This window comes from Kwoniella newhampshirensis, assembly GCF_039105145.1.
Source record: "Kwoniella newhampshirensis strain CBS 13917 chromosome 10 map unlocalized Ctg15, whole genome shotgun sequence".
NCBI classification, from domain to species: domain Eukaryota; kingdom Fungi; phylum Basidiomycota; class Tremellomycetes; order Tremellales; family Cryptococcaceae; genus Kwoniella; species Kwoniella newhampshirensis.
The window spans coordinates 357,883-376,173 of NW_027118345.1; the positions used below are offsets into that span (position 1 = coordinate 357,883).

General features: G+C 51.6%; 6 protein-coding genes across 6 annotated transcripts; 2 read left to right on the forward strand and 4 right to left on the reverse strand.

Annotated features, from left to right (window-relative positions):
• Nucleotides 1–277: 277 nt before the first annotated feature.
• IAR55_007089 (trimethyllysine dioxygenase) lies at nt 278–2,060 on the forward strand (the record flags this gene model as incomplete). Its single annotated transcript, XM_066950165.1, has 7 exons — nt 278–534; nt 592–676; nt 731–891; nt 947–1,064; nt 1,135–1,231; nt 1,312–1,809; nt 1,876–2,060. 7 exons carry the CDS (start codon nt 278–280, stop codon nt 2,058–2,060), a joined length of 1,401 nt encoding a protein of 466 aa, XP_066799380.1.
• Nucleotides 2,061–2,207: 147 nt separating this feature from the next.
• On the reverse strand, nt 2,208–4,069 carry IAR55_007090 (uncharacterized protein; the record flags this gene model as incomplete). Its single annotated transcript, XM_066950166.1, has 2 exons — nt 2,208–3,344; nt 3,404–4,069. 2 exons carry the CDS (start codon nt 4,067–4,069, stop codon nt 2,208–2,210), a joined length of 1,803 nt encoding a protein of 600 aa, XP_066799381.1.
• A 1,205-nt stretch (nt 4,070–5,274) lies between these two features.
• Nucleotides 5,275–7,058, forward strand: IAR55_007091 (uncharacterized protein; the record flags this gene model as incomplete). Its single annotated transcript, XM_066950167.1, has 7 exons — nt 5,275–6,068; nt 6,202–6,281; nt 6,352–6,419; nt 6,538–6,597; nt 6,696–6,731; nt 6,813–6,825; nt 7,018–7,058. 7 exons carry the CDS (start codon nt 5,275–5,277, stop codon nt 7,056–7,058), a joined length of 1,092 nt encoding a protein of 363 aa, XP_066799382.1.
• Nucleotides 7,059–7,331: 273 nt separating this feature from the next.
• IAR55_007092 (tyrosine aminotransferase) lies at nt 7,332–9,171 on the reverse strand (the record flags this gene model as incomplete). Its single annotated transcript, XM_066950168.1, has 6 exons — nt 7,332–7,628; nt 7,803–8,075; nt 8,152–8,268; nt 8,374–8,607; nt 8,696–8,974; nt 9,064–9,171. The coding sequence occupies 6 exons, from the start codon at nt 9,169–9,171 to the stop codon at nt 7,332–7,334; spliced, it is 1,308 nt and encodes a 435-aa protein (XP_066799383.1).
• A 419-nt stretch (nt 9,172–9,590) lies between these two features.
• On the reverse strand, nt 9,591–13,103 carry IAR55_007093 (uncharacterized protein; the record flags this gene model as incomplete). Its single annotated transcript, XM_066950169.1, has 17 exons — nt 9,591–9,736; nt 9,790–9,913; nt 9,964–10,168; nt 10,215–10,250; nt 10,299–10,339; nt 10,393–10,412; nt 10,467–10,827; nt 10,876–11,022; nt 11,074–11,128; nt 11,176–11,208; nt 11,262–11,301; nt 11,356–11,416; nt 11,472–11,901; nt 11,980–12,119; nt 12,175–12,193; nt 12,295–12,455; nt 12,528–13,103. The coding sequence occupies 17 exons, from the start codon at nt 13,101–13,103 to the stop codon at nt 9,591–9,593; spliced, it is 2,595 nt and encodes an 864-aa protein (XP_066799384.1).
• A 409-nt stretch (nt 13,104–13,512) lies between these two features.
• On the reverse strand, nt 13,513–18,281 carry IAR55_007094 (uncharacterized protein; the record flags this gene model as incomplete). Its single annotated transcript, XM_066950170.1, has 14 exons — nt 13,513–13,552; nt 13,615–13,787; nt 13,847–13,960; nt 14,010–14,072; nt 14,257–15,278; nt 15,328–15,831; nt 15,899–16,100; nt 16,144–16,965; nt 17,015–17,076; nt 17,207–17,306; nt 17,355–17,471; nt 17,521–17,712; nt 17,763–18,025; nt 18,077–18,281. The coding sequence occupies 14 exons, from the start codon at nt 18,279–18,281 to the stop codon at nt 13,513–13,515; spliced, it is 3,879 nt and encodes a 1,292-aa protein (XP_066799385.1).
• Between the last annotated feature and the right edge of the window lie 10 nt (nt 18,282–18,291).

The following is an 18,291-nucleotide window of genomic DNA, read 5'->3' on the forward strand; positions in this document are numbered from 1 at the left end:
GGCCGAAGAGTGTTTCGCAAGGCAATGAGGAGCAGTCCCAATGAAGAATGTGATGAAGGCTCAAACGGTCAGAGGACAGCTAGTGGGGGATGAGCGACGACGGGATCAAATTCATCTCCGCGCCCGATTCCCCTCCTCCACCTCGCTGGTGCACGGTTGTATCGCATTACCGGGTTGTCTTTCAGCTCTTGCTTGTTTCTCTCGTTCACCTCTCAATCCCACATCATCTGTACTGGCACCCCCTCACCCCCCCCCCACCCCACAGAACTCCCGCACAATGAGCAAGCCAGGTAACACCATGGCAAGACATCTTTCGAGGCTAGGACAACGACAGCGCTTCGTCCGTACCAATTTACCCCACACTCATCCAGCTGCAGCCCAGGCTCGTCCGACCCTTCCAACAAGGTTGCTGAGCACTGCTTCTCATGAAAGAATACGGACACCCACGGAACCTCGACCCAGTGCCATACCAACTGTCACGTTTGACGAGCATCAAACAATCGTCAGCTGGCCAGATGGACGACAGTCCCAATTGTATGTCTTCTCCTCGTTCACTATATCTTGATGCAGGTCGCTGACTTCAGTGATCAGTGACAATTTCTTCCTCTTTGATCATTGTCGATGTCCTAAATGTTTCCATGCGAAAACGAAACAACGTTTAAAGACCCTTACAGAGGTGGGTATACAGAAGAGCGCCCTGATGCGTACCAGCTTACCAGTTGCTCTGCAGATTCCTAGCGACATACATCCCATGTCGGTTGAGACGGATTCGACAGGATTACATATCACTTGGTCGACCTCACCTCCTCATACATCCGTCTACCCTCCCCAATTCCTCAAGAAGGCGGCATACAATCCCCCACTCGCTTCGTATCACAAGACAGAATCCAAGTAAGTCTCACAATGGTCATCCAACCAAAGACAGTAGCTGACATTGTTGGTCAAGTCGGATATTGTGGAATTCGAAGATCGTTCAGTCCCCACCTTCAGTCGGACATGAAGAAATAGTCCATGCTCAGACCGAAAATAGTGAGCGTGGGATCCTCAAGCTTCTCAATAGAATTGTAAGCTACGTCTTCCACTAACGGGTATTTCCACGACTGCATTTAGCTTACCATGTTTTTGTTATGACAGCACGACTTTGGGTTCTGCTTCATTACTGATGTACCTCCCACTGGGGACGATACAAAATCGCTGATTGAGCGAATTGCACCAATCCGCCAAACTCACTGTGAGTGTCTATCGCATCTCCCGTGACGGCCATTCTCAACATTGAATCGATGCGGACTGATGTACATTGACATCGCTCAGATGGCGGATTCTGGTCTTTCACTTCTGATCTGAGTCATGGAGATCTTGCCTATAGCAACGAAGGACTCCCCGCTCATACCGACACGACCTATTTCACTGAACCAGCCGGCCTCCAGATCTTCCATTTGCTCTCCCATCCCTCACCTCCCGGAACGGGCGGAACGACCCTTCTCGTTGACGCGTTCTACACCGCGTCTCTCTTATCTACCCTTCATCCGAATAGCTATTCTCTATTATCGCGATTAGAAGTCCCTGCTCACGCATCAGGGACGGAAGGGACGCTGTTGAGACCCGAGATCAGTCAGCCAGTCTTCAGACACGATGAAAGGGGAAGACTGGTTCAGGTCAGATGGAACAATGAGGATAGGGGTGTGGTGGGTAGAGGTTGGACCCCGGAGGAAGTCAGGGGTTGGTATACCGCTTCGAGGAGGTTTGACGAGTTGAATAAGAGCGAAGATGCGGAATATTGGGTGCAACTCAGTCCGGGTACAGTTCTGGGTGAGTAATTAGTCAACCACCCCTGCATCCATACCTTGCTGATTGTCCGGCTCATGTGTCGCGTAGTCATCGACAATTGGAGAGTCATGCATGGTCGTTCGGCATTCACTGGAGCGAGAACGATGTGCGGCGCATACGTCGGCGCGGACGATTGGAAATCACGGCGAGCGGTACTTGCAAGGAGACACGAAGGGAGGAGGAGAGATCCAGCTGCGATCACAGGTGATGTCGATTGGAGTGTAGGCTGGTAGGAGTTGTATATGCATTTCCATCCTGTCTAAACTGTCTAAGTAGGTCCGAGCAAAACTCCCAAAGGAGATGGTAAAGTACACACAGGAGAGAAACAGATGCCCATGATATTGTATATGCAAGTATTTGAGAAAAGTTCTATATCTTGATCACGCTCCACCTGCCACGACGCCAATCTTCGAAGAGTCGATTGCCGACGTCGCAGCGAGTCTGGAATTGATGCCTGTATCCCTATCCTCGATTATGGGTGGGGAACGGAGAGCAGCCGAAGGTGGAAGCCTGAAGTGATCGACGACGTCTCGGGCGTCATTTGATGATCGCCGTTGACGAGTCGGGCCGTGGGGCGGTGCGTTGGGATGAGGCTGAGGATCGGAAGGAGGGGATGATGCGATCGACGCGGGCGGTGAAGGATATGGACCATCGGTAGTGACGTGGCTCGGTGGAGGGAACGGGTACCCATTCGTCTTGAATGCGGTAGTATTGGACGCGGGTACATGGACGTAATTGGAAGGATAAAGCGGTTTGGGGGAGTTGTGAATGGGCTTGAAATCAACCGGTTCGAAAGCTGATCGACCTTCGAGAACACGCTGATCCGCTTTGGTCGTCGGCAACATACCGTCTCGGACAGCCTCAATTTGACGCAGTTTCTTCTCTCCCTTCTCCACGTCTCGCTTCGCATTATTGTACATCCATAATCCCACAGCGGTGAGGGCGATCCCCATCGCTTGGACAAAGTACACAGATTGCTTGAACCAGACGATAGCCATACAGATGACTGCGATTCGTTTGACCAGCGACGCGATGGAGTATGTGACGGGGGACGTGGATGAGAGGATGGCGAAGGCGAGGAGGTTCTGAGCGAAGTGGACAGTTCCGTTGAGGAAAAAGTAGAACGGGATTGAAGGTCCACCAACCCTGATTACGGGGTGGACCCACAAGTCGACCAGTCGCCAAGCGTCCGAATATATCCACAAAGGCACCATCAAGGCAAAAGCGGTACTGCTCGAGAAGTAAAGAAGGTTGATCTTGTCCAATTTCGCCGTCGCACCGCTTTCACCAACTCCTGATGTTGGCATGATCTTCTTGAAGAAGATGTTTTGGGAGACGAAAACGATTGTTGAGCCGAGAGCACAGACAAGGCCGAAGAAATTGGAAAAGGAAATGTCGAAAGAGCATGCCAACATGACACCGAGTGTCAGAGGGAGTAGTGAGAGGTAGGTTGCGGGGGAGTATGACACGCCAAAGAACAACGCGTAGGCCATGACGGTGAACAAAGGAGATAACGCCTGGCATTAGCGATGTCCTCCGATGGATGACTCACCTTGATCGTGTGCACAGTGCTGACAGGAACACGACTGATTGCCATACTTCCGAAGATGTGTCCACCGACCTGGAACGCTGCCATGGGCAGAGTACCTCGAAGGATAGCTTTCGTTGGACTCCTTAATCTTCCAGTCCATCCCAATTCTTTTCGACTGACGACGAGACAGTACGCCGCGACAAAGAAGAATTGGATAATGGTGAGTGTGACGGGGTATTTGAAGTTGTTGAGGATGACCTTGCCGGTGTTGTTGGAAACGGCCGAACAGGCGTACCAGAGGAAACACAGCGATACAAACCGTATCGTGGCGAAACCAGGCATGGATATTTGGGGTAGACTGAACGGGCCCGGTGATGATCCTCGCGCAGAGGCATTCGAGAGGGATCGACGTCGTGATAAGGGTGTATCTAAGGAGTATGTCGCCCCGGCAGAGAGCGAAAGATTGTACGGATTATCGCCGTAACCACCATTCAGGTCATTGCTATCTTTCCGACCAAGCGGCAATCCTCCCCATGGTATCTTTTCAGACCTGAGTGGGGTCGGGTGGGTTTCAGGAGGGGAGACGGCACTCCGTTGAGCTGACGGCGGTGCTGTACGAAGGGAGGCCAGTCCTATGGCGGAGGTGAGGTCGGCTGAGGAGGATTGATGGGCAAAGGGGGCGCGCTGCCTGGAATCTGGCAGAAGAGCCATTGGTGGCTGTGTCTATCGTATATGGGACCGATCGGAAAAGGTTGCGGGATTGGCTGGAGATATTAGATCGAGTGACTGTGGTATACTGTAGACGCGAGAGAAAGGGGATGGGGTATTGCGAGGTAGATGTCCCAAGGTCAGAGCAAGAAGGGCAACGTGCGAATTCTGAGGGTCAGGGCGGGGTTTCGTTTCAAATGAGTGTGTTGTGTTATTGGTATCGAGACCGTCTTCGATACGGTCGGTCCTCAAGGGCTGAGAGAGAGACTGGATGTGTGCTGGGGAGGAGTATGAGGAGGTATGTATGATCGAGGGACCCTCTGGTGTCAAGATGATGATGATTGATAGATAAAGCAGTGGTGAGAATTGAAATTGAGATTGAGAGGAAAGGAATTGAGTTAGAGACTAAGATTTCAGGGTTTTACCCGTGAGTGGATTGATTCGCACAACAACACACACACACACCATACATGACATCGCGTGGCAGCGCGTACGGAGTTTACGTAACCTGTCCATCGGTAATGGGGCCAAAGATATCTCTCCTTCAAACATAGTCAGCGTCCGTGGACCATGGTGTTGACGACAACGACGCCAACGACGACGCAAAGAAAGGAAGAGTGTCCTTTTCAGTATGACTGGTCTATGCTGTCATGCGTCATCCAAGTACCTCGGTCGGATCACGTCCAGCGCTGTCTTGTCTCAGTGCCCCATGACCGTATGCTGCGGTCAGGAGATGTGGAGGTCCCGTCGCAGCCTACAGAAACGCCCGAGATCTCAACCCCTTTTGTATGATCTACCGAATGACAGGATGACAACCGCGATATCAGTGCTACGCTCTCCCTTCTGACATCTAGCTAGGACGTACACATATCAAGGACCAGTGACACAAGTCACTTCTCAAACTCGTCAGAGGTTTTTCTGGATAACTTAACTTACACCTGAAACGTACTGGTCGTCCTTTCGGCAGAGAGTCACGATGGACAAAGGGAGTGCTGATCCGAAACTCGTGGAGCGGAGGCGGGCGTTATTGTGACTGGAGTAGAGGCACATCAACAGCTCTGGACAGGGTGAAGAGATCCCTCACCGCGATATGCCATCTGTGTCTGCTGGCTGACCTTGCGCGTATTGTCGATCTACAGCGACATTTGAGCTGAAAAGAGTCGTGAAAGTCCATCGTAATCTTGTTGACTTACTGTTCGCCCACCAAGATGCGGGACATCTTGACCACTTGGGTTTGTCTTTCGGTCCTCGTCTGGACGAGTCGGTCTGTCCACGCTAAACCCGTATACAGACGAGATCAAGTGACTCCAACTCCAACTGTACTCAACTCTGGGGGGAACAGTGTCTCCACCGTCGAGACCGACAGCGTCAATACCGATCAAACACTTGCTGTCTCAACCAACTATAGATGGGGAGAATGGATCAGTCTCACGTCAGGCGAATCACCGACAGCACCAGGATACTATGGCACTCCTCCGCCTTCTGCGACAGGGACCGAAAGCGAAGTAGATCCCATATCGGGCTTGGACATCGACGCATTTGCTACTCCTAAGCCTGGACGTCCTTCGCCTGATGTGGCTTCAACTGTCGTTGTCACAATTACAGATAGTAACTCCAAAGATGCCGATCCATCAGCAAGTGTCAAGGCTCCTTGGGACCAGGACCTGATCGCACTCGAAGTGGGAGACGATGACCAAGACACATCGTCAAAGCAACAGAACTCAGCCCCGGCTCCCCCTCCTCCCCCTTCTCTCCCACCATTGCCATCCCATCCTGCACCTGCGGCAACCCCCCTTGAGGCTGCTGCAGCTCCTCCTCCTCCGGCCCTCCCTTCCGTTCCCGCAAGAGAACAATCCGCTGGGTCTGACGGAACAGTCCCTCAAGAATGGGTGGATCTACATAATGCCGCTAGAAAGAAGTATGGCGCAGGAGATGTGATGTGGGATGAGGGACTTGCCAAAGTGGCACAACAACATGCAGCATTGTGTAATAAGAAGCATACGTGAGCTTGTCCCTTTCCCTTTCCCATCCCGCTCCACATGGCCCATCACTTGTCAGAACCCATGGGTGGTCAAGGTCAAGTACAAGTCGAGATGTACAGTGCTGACCGTCCCGCTTGTGCCCTGTACCTCTAGCAAAGCGGGCGAAAACCTCGAATGGGGTGATGGTAGCCCTTCTCCCGAAGGTGCAGTAGACGCATGGATGGCCGAAGCGCGTGAGCATCGCCATCATTTTCGATGGGACCACAAAAATTGGAGCTGATCTAACCTCGATGTTGACGCAAGCGCAATACGATTATGGGCATCCTGGCTATACCGAAGCGACCGGTCATTTCTCGCAAGTGGTCTGGAAGGTCAGTCTGGTAAACCTGTTGTCTCTACTGAGCTCCGCAAGGACTCTTTATCTCTTATTTCCACGCTTTGTGAGGTAGATCCGATGAAAGTCGAGCTGACTGGATTAGTAATCTGCAGGACACAACCCGTGTCGGTTGTTATATAGCCAAATGTCCAGCTGGTACCGTTTCCAACGATGTGAGTCTGCTCCTATTCTGCCCCCATCTGCGGTCTTGGTCCCATCTTCTTCGGATGGAGCTGATGCGGGATCGACCTTGAAATGATATCTTCCGCAGGCGGGATTCCAGATCGCTTGTGAATACGATCCAGCCGTAAGTCGTACGAGATCTCAAATATTAAAAACAAAACTTGGAAAAGTGCGCTGAATCGTTGCGTCGGACTATCTGCTCTAGGGCAACTACGTCAGTAAGTGTCTTTTGGTGTTGTCTGCACTGTCTCCGCAATACGACGCGGTCTCAGCTGACTGTCCGTGGTGTCGTTCCACCTGTACCCTCGTTCGCGTTCTCCCTCTCGCCGATTGTGCGATCTTTTCCTTCTAAACCTCACGCCTTGGCTGTACGAATATTTCCCCTCACTACTACGTTGATGATCATCCAGACGCCGGCGAGTTTGCTAAGAATGTCGGAAGACCGGTATGATAGCTTATGGTCAGCCCTGAATCGGCCATCGCCACCATGGATGGATGCAACAGTACTTTGTGCAGCAGGTACAAGGTTTACTTTTCTTCATACAGGCCGATGTATATATGCTTGTATTTATCTATGTATGTGTATGTCTACTGTTCTACTATGCGATGCAGACCCAATGCGGAATTATACAAATTCAATCTGTTCACGTTCAAGTTGAACCCAACCCGACCCCAAATCATCTTTGCCCAACACCCAATATCCGACATCATCCTGTGCTCCCGCCTAAACCCTCCTCGCATGTCTCTGACAGAACGAGGTCATCCTCTCCGCGACCTCACTCATGATATGTGCCGGCGCGCCGAGGACGACCCTGAAGTAGCCGGGCGCTTCGAAACAGACACCAGGGAGGACGAAGACCGCTTCTTCCTGATAGAGGGCGGTGGAGAACGCCACGTCGTCCGTGAACTGGGGGAGGACGACGGGATCGATTCGGACGAGCATGTACAGTGCTCCGCCGGGGAAGTTGGTGACGAGTCCGGGCGTAGTGGAGATGGCTTCGTACATGATTTTGGCGTTGGTCTGCAAGGTGGGACCTGTCAGTATACAGCTTTGTTTTGTTGAGATGATATATCGCTCCATTATGCCTTATCTCAACGCTTCTTCACAACGAGCGGTTTTTGGGAAGCCTGAATCGCTCGTTTCCTCCGTCTCCTGTCCAGACCACGGACCGAGCAGTCTAGTCAACAGACTCACCTCAATCTTCGCGGTCACCTCATCAAACCATTCTCCGGGAGTCGCCAGGATCTCCGGCAAAGCCCTCTGCGTGAGAGTGGATGGGCCCATGAACCTCGATCCCATAGCCGCCATCCCGCGTTGTATGTCCCCCGCAACACCGAGGGGATCATGTAGACATATCCAGCCGAACCGCCATCCGGGCAAGAGGAACCGTTTGGACAGGCCGGAGAGGGTCATGATTGGTACTGAGTCGGAGAGCGAGGCGAGGGGAGTGAATTTTTTGTCCCAAGTCTGAAGGAGGGAGAGACAGGGTCGAGATTGTCAGCTAAAGTCTATCTGACAGGCTGATTGATGAGCAACAACATACCATGTGGTGGTAGATCTCATCAGCTACGATGGGCACCTTGTTCTTCTCGGCGACAGATACGATCCTCTTGAGGGAATCCCGACTGTAATTACTTCCACATGGGTTGCTTGGATTGATCTGCTCATGTGACACTCGAGTCAGTTCGAGATCTCACTGCCACCCGCGAAGCCCCTTCCACTCCCAGTCTGTCTGTCGAGGGACGACATCTAGATCAAAACTCACGATGACCAAGCATTTCGTGTCCTCATCGCACAACTCATCGATCATATCCACATCGACCTCCCAATCCGTCTCTTCGATACAATCGTAGTATCTGATCTCTGCGCCAAAAGTGCCCAACAACGCGCTGTACTGGGAGAAGCCCGGTCGGGGAAGGAGGACGTTCGCTCGTCCTTGACCGTCATGGGGACAGAGGATGTTGAAGATCATATCGATCGCATGGCCTACTCCGTGTGTCTGTCATCGGGATATTCCCGCAAATCAGCTCGTGGGACTTGTGGACCGTGGGTTTGGGAAGAAGAAGAATAGAGGTGATGTGACTCACCAAGACGATCCTGTCGACGGGATACTCCACACCATCCCATCGCTTTTGATAGTCCGAGACAGCTTGTCGAGCCTCCACAGTTCCGGCGCCCAGAACATATCCATTCGCTCGTTCGCTCTCCAAAGCGGCTCTGACGGCGTTGATAGCAGCCGGAGGAGGGGATGCGAGAGGGTAATGGGTGGGATCACCAAGACCGAGGTTGATGATTGAAGCAGAGGTGGACGGGGCAGTGGCAGTGATGGAAGCTAATGTCTCTCGGATCGGGTTACGGCTTCGCGCCTGGTCGTGTATCGGTGTCAGCGTCTGGCTACAATAGTGTGACAAAGGGGTCTCGATTCTCTCCAGAAATGGGATAGAGGCACACTTACAACAGCAGGTGCCGCACGGATATTCCATTGTCTCTCAACCGTCTTTGTCTTGAAAGGGACATTGACCCTTGCATTGATATCGTTGTGGAGCAAAGTGATGTCGGGCATAGTCAGTGGCTTCTGATCGTGATGTGTGCGATGCAATGCGGTTAGTCCTGATTATTCAGTTGATTTGACGATTATTCACAATGATCTATCTGATGGAGAGAGAATGAAAGAATCAAAGAGGGAAAGAACGATGAAGTGGAAGAGATGCGTCCTCTCTGATCATTCATATCTTATACCCTACTCCTGACCCTTTGACATGCCTGCTTGCATGCATGTATCATCAGTCATTCTAGGTAATATCGAGTAGAGAGACCAGCCAAATCTGCGCCATCACCCTGCTGCCAGAAATCACAATTTTCAAGTTCCGGCCGGATTCGAAAGCGGCTCGGAACCTGAAAAACCACGTGTTACACTTTGTTATCTCGGTCGGACCATATCAAAGATCCGGAATGAAACCCGGCTTCTATTCACTCTTGCTACTACAACGCCAACCCTTCTTCCATCGCTTGTCTCGCAAGCCCTAGTCCAGTTCTCATGATATCTAGACGAGTGGAGAACACTTCTGCCAGTAAAAACGCGGCAAACGATGGATCACTCCAATATGACAAATGAGCGGTGATCATGTCTGAACTGGAGTCAGCCACCATCTCGGTCTTGGCCACCACACTTCCGACTCACCCAGGTACTCGCTCACACCCGCCGAAGGGAGATAGAAGTCCACATTTCCATGCGGATTCAAAGCTGAGAATCTCCTCTCGCCCCTAGAGCCTTCCAATCGTTCTTCCCCGTGGGGTCCAGACATCTGCGACGGACAGATCAGCTTTGGCCCGTAGAAATTCAGTCAACACTCACTTCGATACCGCTAGGGAGACGAATGACTCCCGGTCGAATCGGCTTCTTATCCGATGGCCCGCCGCCCAACATCGAAGGCAGATAACTGGATATGGCGCTGAAGCTGTTTGTCACTGGCGCGTAGAATGGCGCAGTGACTGAGGTGATGGCGAGAGGCGGTCTTTTGCCTGCGAGTTTGACATCGACAGCGGCGTTTAGGGTGTATCTGGAAGGGGGTTAGCGATTGCTATCGTGTAAGTATGCACACTTACGCTATCGGATCGGTAAAATAGAAGATGTTGTACAGTCTGGTAGAGGTCAGCCATAACCATACAGCATGATGTCGTGATACCTACGAGTCAATCGCCAAGCAGCCGAATTTACCGCTTCGGTCGAGCTACAAACGATTCCTATCAGCGCTAGGACCCTTAACCCATAAAGTGTACCCACTGCTTCGTCTTGCGGAGAGCCTACACGTCTATCAGCTCTATGTCTGGGTCAAGGTCTAGTCTCACTCCACTTACGCATCGTCCTCTCCCTCCCCTTTCTCGGCATCAATTGAGCGCCTTCGAGATGGAGGAAGATACCCAGTGGGCTACCACAAAGGAACAGATTACTTGTGTTGAACAGGAACCTATCTCGCGTACCCGTGATGACTTGCTTAGGAAGCTGACTTAAGGATGGCATTTTTGTCGGTTGATTGCTAAGGATATGTGTGACCAGCGCCGAGCCCAGAGAGTGACCTATTATGTGCACTCGTCCATTCTGCTCGAAGTCAGGATTTCTAGCGATCCACAGTCGATACAGCCTATTGGCTTGCAGGCAGACCGCCTCGATCATCTTTTGTCGATGATGTGACATGAAGAGAGGGATATCAAGGAGGACCTGTTGAAACGTCAGTGAGATAGTCATTCTTTGTGGAAGGTAACGCACAGAATTGGTGAGCTCTCGGACGTAAGGGATAGATTTGTTGATGGTGATGTCAGCCATGGAGAACCGGTTGTCCATTCCGTGTTCTTTGTCTTCATCGGTCTTTTCGCCATCGAGGTCCAGCGATGCTCGCCACTGAACAGGTAAGATCTGTGAAAGATGAGCAACGTCTTTGTCGATCCTTCGCACTAGGTGACTCACCTGACAACGCCGGTCGCGAATGATGGATGCTAAAGCTGGATTTGCCGATTGTTTCCTGTGATGTTGTCAGTTGTATGGTACGGATCTCATGGTTGCTCTCACCTGACAACTTGTCGGAGTTGGTTGCCCGCATAGCTGTGGAGCTGAATGTCAACACCGTAGACGAAAAAGTAGTTGAGTTTACTCACACAAAGTTGTAAGCTTCATAGACAGCTGCCAGTTGTTGACCTAGATGATTGGCGCTTAGCGATGCCTGCCTTCACATCGAACCCCTCGACTTACCGATACCATGAATGACCAGTATCAAGTCCGTACAAGGGGTATCATCCTCGCTCGAGTCCACCTAGGTCCACATCTCAGTTGCGGACTGCCATGCAGTACTGACATCAGTCACTCACAAGCGGCGCATTCTCCTCTTCTATAGCATTTCTATTATCTGCGCTGAACACGCCCGGTCTTTCTTGCCGATCGTCGGTGAGTCCCTCTGCAGTCTTTTTCACACCGCTTAGCGTTTCGGTAGCTGTTAGACCCAAACCCTTGACGGCAGCTCCAACGATAGTTTCCGGCAACTTCTCCTTCTTGCTACTGGTATCTTTGGACAGAGCGCGCTGATGCATGGACGGAGATTTCTCCAGGACGAGCGAACGTTGACTGCTGGAACTGCCTCGTCTGGAATGAGTCTGACTGCGTGTTGGTGAATGGGCATCGGCCTTATCTTTTCCAGAAGCCAAGGCTGCTGGACCATATCCTCGATATACGTATGTACCTGAAGGTCTGGCGCGCAAGGTGGACCAGAATGCACGAGATATATACGTGAGGGTTCCGGTCCTGCTCGAGACAAGTCAGGCATGGGTGCCAGTGCCGAAGGTTGGGGGAAGGGGGTCAGTTCTGGTGCAATGCACTCACGTTATCAACCTGCCCTTCTCTCCATCCTCGAAGATGATACCCAAGCCGCTCCCAAACTTTGCCGGCAAGTTATATTTCAGCTTTTCCTCTCCAGCAGGCCCTAAAGCCATAGCAATGGCCAGTTCATGCTTGTACGAGGGCTATGGGTGTATCAGCGTTGCTTTCTGCAAGCTCTGGAAGCCAGATGCAACGCACTTGCCAGGGTTTGATCTCTCTGCGAAGCTTGACATCAGCATCCACGATAAACGATTTAATGGCACAATTGTCGTTTCCCATCAATAGGTAAGATGATAGAGAGATGGTAAATTCGCTCACAAGTAACCCCTCTCTATCTCCTCCGCCAGCTCCCAGGAAGCGGGTCTCGTCTCATCTGACACGAACCAAGTCCCTCTTAGCACCGAGACTCTCGGTCCTGTATGTGACCAGAACACCGGATGTAACGATAGTGTTGGTAGTGAAACTTCGAACAGTGAATCCTGAGGAAGCAGCAAACGTAAACTGATTAGCTACACTTCAGTTCAGTCGCTTAGTGAGCAATTGCAACTCACTTGACTGACAGGAACACCTGCTATCAACTCCAAGTTCTCATACTCCTTCTGCTGTTTCGCTATCAGATCCTTATACCTCGTATCCAGATCTTCAACCTCGTCCTCTTCACCAACACCATTCGTCTTCGGTTCCACCAACCCTTCCACAGGCGGTATCTTCCCGGTGACTTTGTTATCGTGCTCTTCTTCTGTTGTTGCGGAACGATCATTATCAATCGAGTGTGAACTCGCAACACTTTCCCTCCTGTCTTTCTCTTTCTCTTTGATGACTTCTTTATCTTTATCTTTATGTTTGTTCACTTTTGCCGTTCGAGCAGGTGCACCTTCACCTTCTGTACTGCCCCATTCTCTGATCATCTTCGTCCTCTCTTCATCACCATAACTCTGCCATCTCTCTTCTATCCTCGACGACTCTTCCACCGCAAACGCCTTGTAGGTCGTAGACGCTGCTGTGATCGGGGTAGGGAGGAGGTCGAGATGTTGGGAGCCGGCGTGGACCCATCGAATATCGAGTTTCGGGATGGGTAACAATGGTGGTGTTTCCGGAGGAGGCGCATCAGGTGGTAATGCTGACATTGAGGGGGGAAGATGAGGACGAAGGGGTGATTCACTCGAACACCTTGAGACTTGTGGAGGGGCTGCGGTGACAGATGATTCTTGCTTCGCTCCCAAGTGTACGATGTTTGGTAGGTTGCCTGGGAATATTCTATTGCTGAGCAGGTAGTTGAACTTGGGCGAGCAAACTTTGAGGTTGTTGTTGGTGGCAAAAAGCAAACGAACAGGAGGTTACGTGACTCTTTCAACATTCTCATCCTCCACGTGGATCCGACCAGTGACAGATACATGTACGTCATCAACCGTCGTCACGACTAACCTACAAGAACTATGCACAACATGGATGTTATTCGACGTCTTAGAAGTATCAATGCCGGGTATTCACTTTGCACCAACAGATCACCAGCAGTCGTTGTCCTTCACGCATATCTTACACACTGTACCCTTGTGCCCTCAGCATCCTCGCCCATCTGTGTGGGTCACCCACGATCAGTGATTGTCCCGAGTCCAAATCATCGTAGCCACTACTTACTGTTCTCGCTTCAGATTTGCCTCCTCAAGCTCTCTCTTCAGCTTCGTGTTTTCCAACTTCAGCACGTTCCTGTCCGCTTTGGTTACTTGCAGCCCATTGCGCAAGGCTTGGAAAGCCTCTGTCTCTGGTAGTTGAGCATCGTTGAACAATCCATCCAGCTCGGTATTGAAGGCCTGTTGTCACACATCATTCAATCAGCTGTTTCTCTTGATGGCTAAATCGCCAAACTTACCTCATAAATCACATCCAGCTCAATTTGAGCATCACCGAGTTGCCTTTGAAGCAGATCTTGGTGCTCCTTCGAACGCTGAACCTGGCTTTGCAAAGCTCTGATTTCTCCCAAGCGCTGAGTAAGAGTCAGCATTTTTACCGTTTTCGATCAGGCTTCGACGTACCGCTTCGTTTTCCTGGGTAAGCCTCCTGGCAAGCACCATAGCTTGATCACTATCGCCCTCCGCCTGTCTCAGATGTGAATCGACACGTTCAACAATCGATACGATACCACGTGCACATTCATCCATGACAATTGCGTCGATTTCTTTCCTGCCCGAGGAAGAGTGCCGTGAGGATATAGAGTCGTGGGTCGGTTCATGATCGACCATGCGCTAAAAATTAGCCAATGCTTGCCAACTGCTCACTCACGTTGATATTTCTTCGCTGAGGCGAACGCGGCAAGGAAGGATTATGATCGAGCCTCGCTGCCAAATCTCTCCCCTTTGTGTCCTTTGTCATCTGTTTTCTCAAGCTAGACATCTCCGACCTGAGCCGTTTCGTGGATCCTCGAGCATCACGAATCTTCTTATCAGCGTTGCACAAGCAATGTAATCTCACCTTCTTCCTTGTCCCCTCCATAGCAGCCTTTAGATCAGGATGATCCGACATTTCCACATCGTCAACAGTCGTCGTTGTAGCGATCGAGTTGATCGAAGTTTGAGAGGCCGAGACCGTCCGAGGCGTTGTGAGTGGACCGGAAGAACGCCTAGGAGTCTGTCTGTTGTTTCCGGAGGTCGCTCGACTGCCCGGCTTGCTGAATAACGACGGGACCTTTAGGGGATCGGCTAGAATCTGGGACGGATCTGAAGCCTCACGTGGTTGAAGAGGACTCCTCGATGGAGAGCGCTTACGAGGCGAAAATTGATCTGCGGAGTGTTGTCGCTTCGAGATCACGATCGTCGGTGTCGTCTGCGAGGGCGAATCGTTCTCGTCTCCCCCTTTGAGGGGAACTGTGTCACGCCCGATTGAGATCCGTCGACCACCTCCGGAAACAATCCGTAATCTGGTGTGACCAGACCCCAGACCCGGCGTCTGAGTTGGAAGCCGTAGTGCAGGACTACGCGGCCCAGATACAGGACCTCTTGGTCCATAGGGACGAGGCGATAGAGGAACGGTAGAATGGCGAGGCGATAATGGAGCAATTGAAGGGGGACCAGGAGGTGGACTGGGAAGTTGGCTAGGAGACGTAAAGAACAGATCCTCCGTGTGAAGTATCGATTGAGCAAGTGTGGGGGTGCGTCGCGTTTGCAAGGGAGTGGTAGTAGGGTCGGCACCAGAAGTTGTCAGTCGATCGACCGAAGCGACCGGTGTCGCATTCAGACCAAGACCGAGGTTGCGAGTCGGTGATGGTGTCTTTCGCATGTGGAGAGGAGACGTCATCGATATCGGTGCTGCCGAGTCCACTAAATGTCAGTGCAAATTTTGACCGATAGCACTTACGTGTTGCTCGAAGAGACGCTTCGGCTTCTAAGAGTGAAGTCTTCTCCTCGACCTGACTTCGTAATTCTGCAATACTTCTCGCACCTAGTCTCGACGGTCCTGGACTCTGGCAAGCAATGGATTTGCTGTTGTTCCTCGCTAGGTTGAGCCTCGCGTTGAGATCGATTTCGCTTTGGCCCATCTCTACCCCGTCTCCTCGATACGGTGCTCCTGCAATCAACGAGCCTAGTTCCGGAGAACTCGACTGACGCGAGAATCGTTTGCGCGTTGTCTCCTCGTGTGATTCCACAGAAAACCGCGATGATTCCATCGTAGAAGCTCGACTCGCTAAGGTCTTAGATCCCCTCTTCGAGCTACTCGTGCTGAACAGGTCGCTACTTGTGCCAGTCTTGCCAGACACGCTACCAGCTCCAAACAGGTTACGAGAGATAGCGTCGAGATTGAGCATCGAGGGTCGCAGGCGATGCGACGCTGCCGAGGGAGTTGTAGGAACCGAGATGGTTCCTGTTTTGAATTTGAAGATACCGTAGCGATGGACTGATCATCAGCTTCGCTTCATCTTTTGACTCACTGGTCGTCGCGATCTTGGCTGTGACCTCGCTTAGAGCGATGACGATCCTTTCATCATCGTCGTATCCTGCTGTAGTGGAGGAGAAACGACAAAGCCCTCCTGCGACCGGTTGCAGGCGGATGCTCAAGAGCGGATAGCTGCCTTCTTCCATGGGGATATCTGGTGCGATACCGTCTTCATCAATGTGGATAACTACCTTGGCCTGTGAGAAGAGATCAGCGCCGGTGTGGTGTCTGGCCACCCACCTTCCGCACAGAACCCCAAACGTTCCTGTCCCACACGTCCCAATAGCACTTTGCTCTTCCGGACTGATCACCCGCTCCTTCGAGATTGACTTCCTCAGTGCTCATTAATACTCGAGGTATAGCTCGAATATGCTTGGGAAGAAGCTTGGTCCTTGCGACGGCCTGCGCTGCCCACAGGTTTTGAATGAATCGTAGCTTGTCTCGCTTTGTGGCGATGGGGTCAAGGGACATGGCAAAGGGCGGATGGACTGTCGTATAGGAACGGAAGGGTCGACCAGACCAACGACCGGACTGGTCTACTAGTGGACGCTCGAAGAACAGATGAAAGTCTGCTGTTAGCAGAGCCCAATCAATGGCAAACTCACCTCCTCCCCCAACATCTGAAGCGATCACATCGAGGACGTCCACCTCCCCTCGGAAGCTAAGCTTGTCCTTTCTGACATTGTGCTTGTCAATGACAGCGACTCCCCCTCCAGTTTTGACCAGTCTCTGCACATCATCGGTACCGGTCACTTTGCGGCCGCTGATGGAGCTCGATTGTCGTTTGACGATCATAAGCTTGTCGTCAAAGAGGAAGAGAGAGCAGTGGAGGGCGGTCATTACCGAGGAAGTTGAAGGTGGTGATTGAGGTAGATGTGTGCTAGAGTTTAGGGAGCCGAACGATGCCATGGACTGAGTCGACGCCGAGGACATCGACAAAGGGCGAGAGCTTATCGTAGATAATGGTCGAGATGGAGGAGATGAAGCTGTAGGATACTCGGCGGGGAGATCGTCCACATCGATAGCATCGATATAATCTCGACTGTTGCTAAAAAGCTTGGCCTGCGATATGTGAGCTTCGATGGCGAATGGTATCCGACCGCACACTCACGGGGAAATCATCGATATTCCTTTCCAGATTGTACATGACCGTCGCACGAACTGTTTGAGCATCTGGTTCACACCGAGCAATTCTCGATGCAATTTCTGTAGCCTCAAGGAGTTTTGCCCGCTGTGTGGACAACGGCGACATGCATTTGACCATAGCTATTTCATCAGCGCGAGAGCTCCTTGACGAACTCACTTTGCCAAAGGAGGGTATATCGCGGGATACGCTGAACGGGCTCCATCAACAACTCTCGTAGACCAATGTTGCCTATGCCGGTGGTTTGGTATTTTGTACTCTGAGCTTTTGTCAGCCTGTATCATTGACGATCACAAGGATGACCTACCTCGATGAAGCTGGCGAACCCGGGGAACCTCTTCAATGACTCTTGGAACAGCTTTTGGGACTCGTCTTGCTTGCTCAGATATATGCGATATGGATCAAATGTGCGCAAGTCCTTGAACTACAAATACCTTCAGCTATGATCATTGCGACGATTTGCGATCACTCACATGTCTCAAGCATATATCCCCTACAGTGACCTCTCCCTGTCCCGTCCTCAGCATAGCGTCTAGATCTGTGAGAAATGCCGCCGAGGCCGGTACTATAGCTTCGATATTGGCAAACATGGCTTTGGCTTCATAAGGAGGTATCAATTGTTGGTTTGCATCTCTTGCGAACAGGCGGAGTCGGTCGGCATAGCTCTGTGGTCAAGTTTTTAGTACACGTTGATCATCAAGACGAGGTCGCTCACGGTCTTCAGCGCATGCACTCGCGAAAGATAGCTCCTCTCCGTCCTGACCAACTCGTCGATGAGGTTTGACAAGCGATGTGTCATCTCTTCCTTCCTTGCACCCGTCCAGCCTGGTGATGCACCATCTCGTTCATCGTCCGAGTCAGGAGGTAAAGCGAGACGGGAAGGAGTTGTCGGACGACCGTTCGTCGATGGTGGGGGTGGGGGCAGTGTCGACAGTGGTTTCAAAGGCTCACCGAGATGAGCGAGAAGGTTCGCCGTTTCTGCATTGTTATCAGCATAGCACTGAGACTGAAAGGGTCGTTTATTCTCACCTTCACCTTCTCTTTCAACCACCACATCGCAGAGAAACGCTCTTCTCGTCACCTTGTTACCCGTTTCTCGATCCGTCGACCGTGTCGAGCTATTGAGGTCTATGGTCTTTGGAGGGGGCGGTGGTGGAAGGGGTTCCGCTGATCTATGTCTCACTGCGCCTGGTCTTTGTTTCTGCGGTGATGCAAAGGTACTGGCCGGGGCCATGATGGCATCC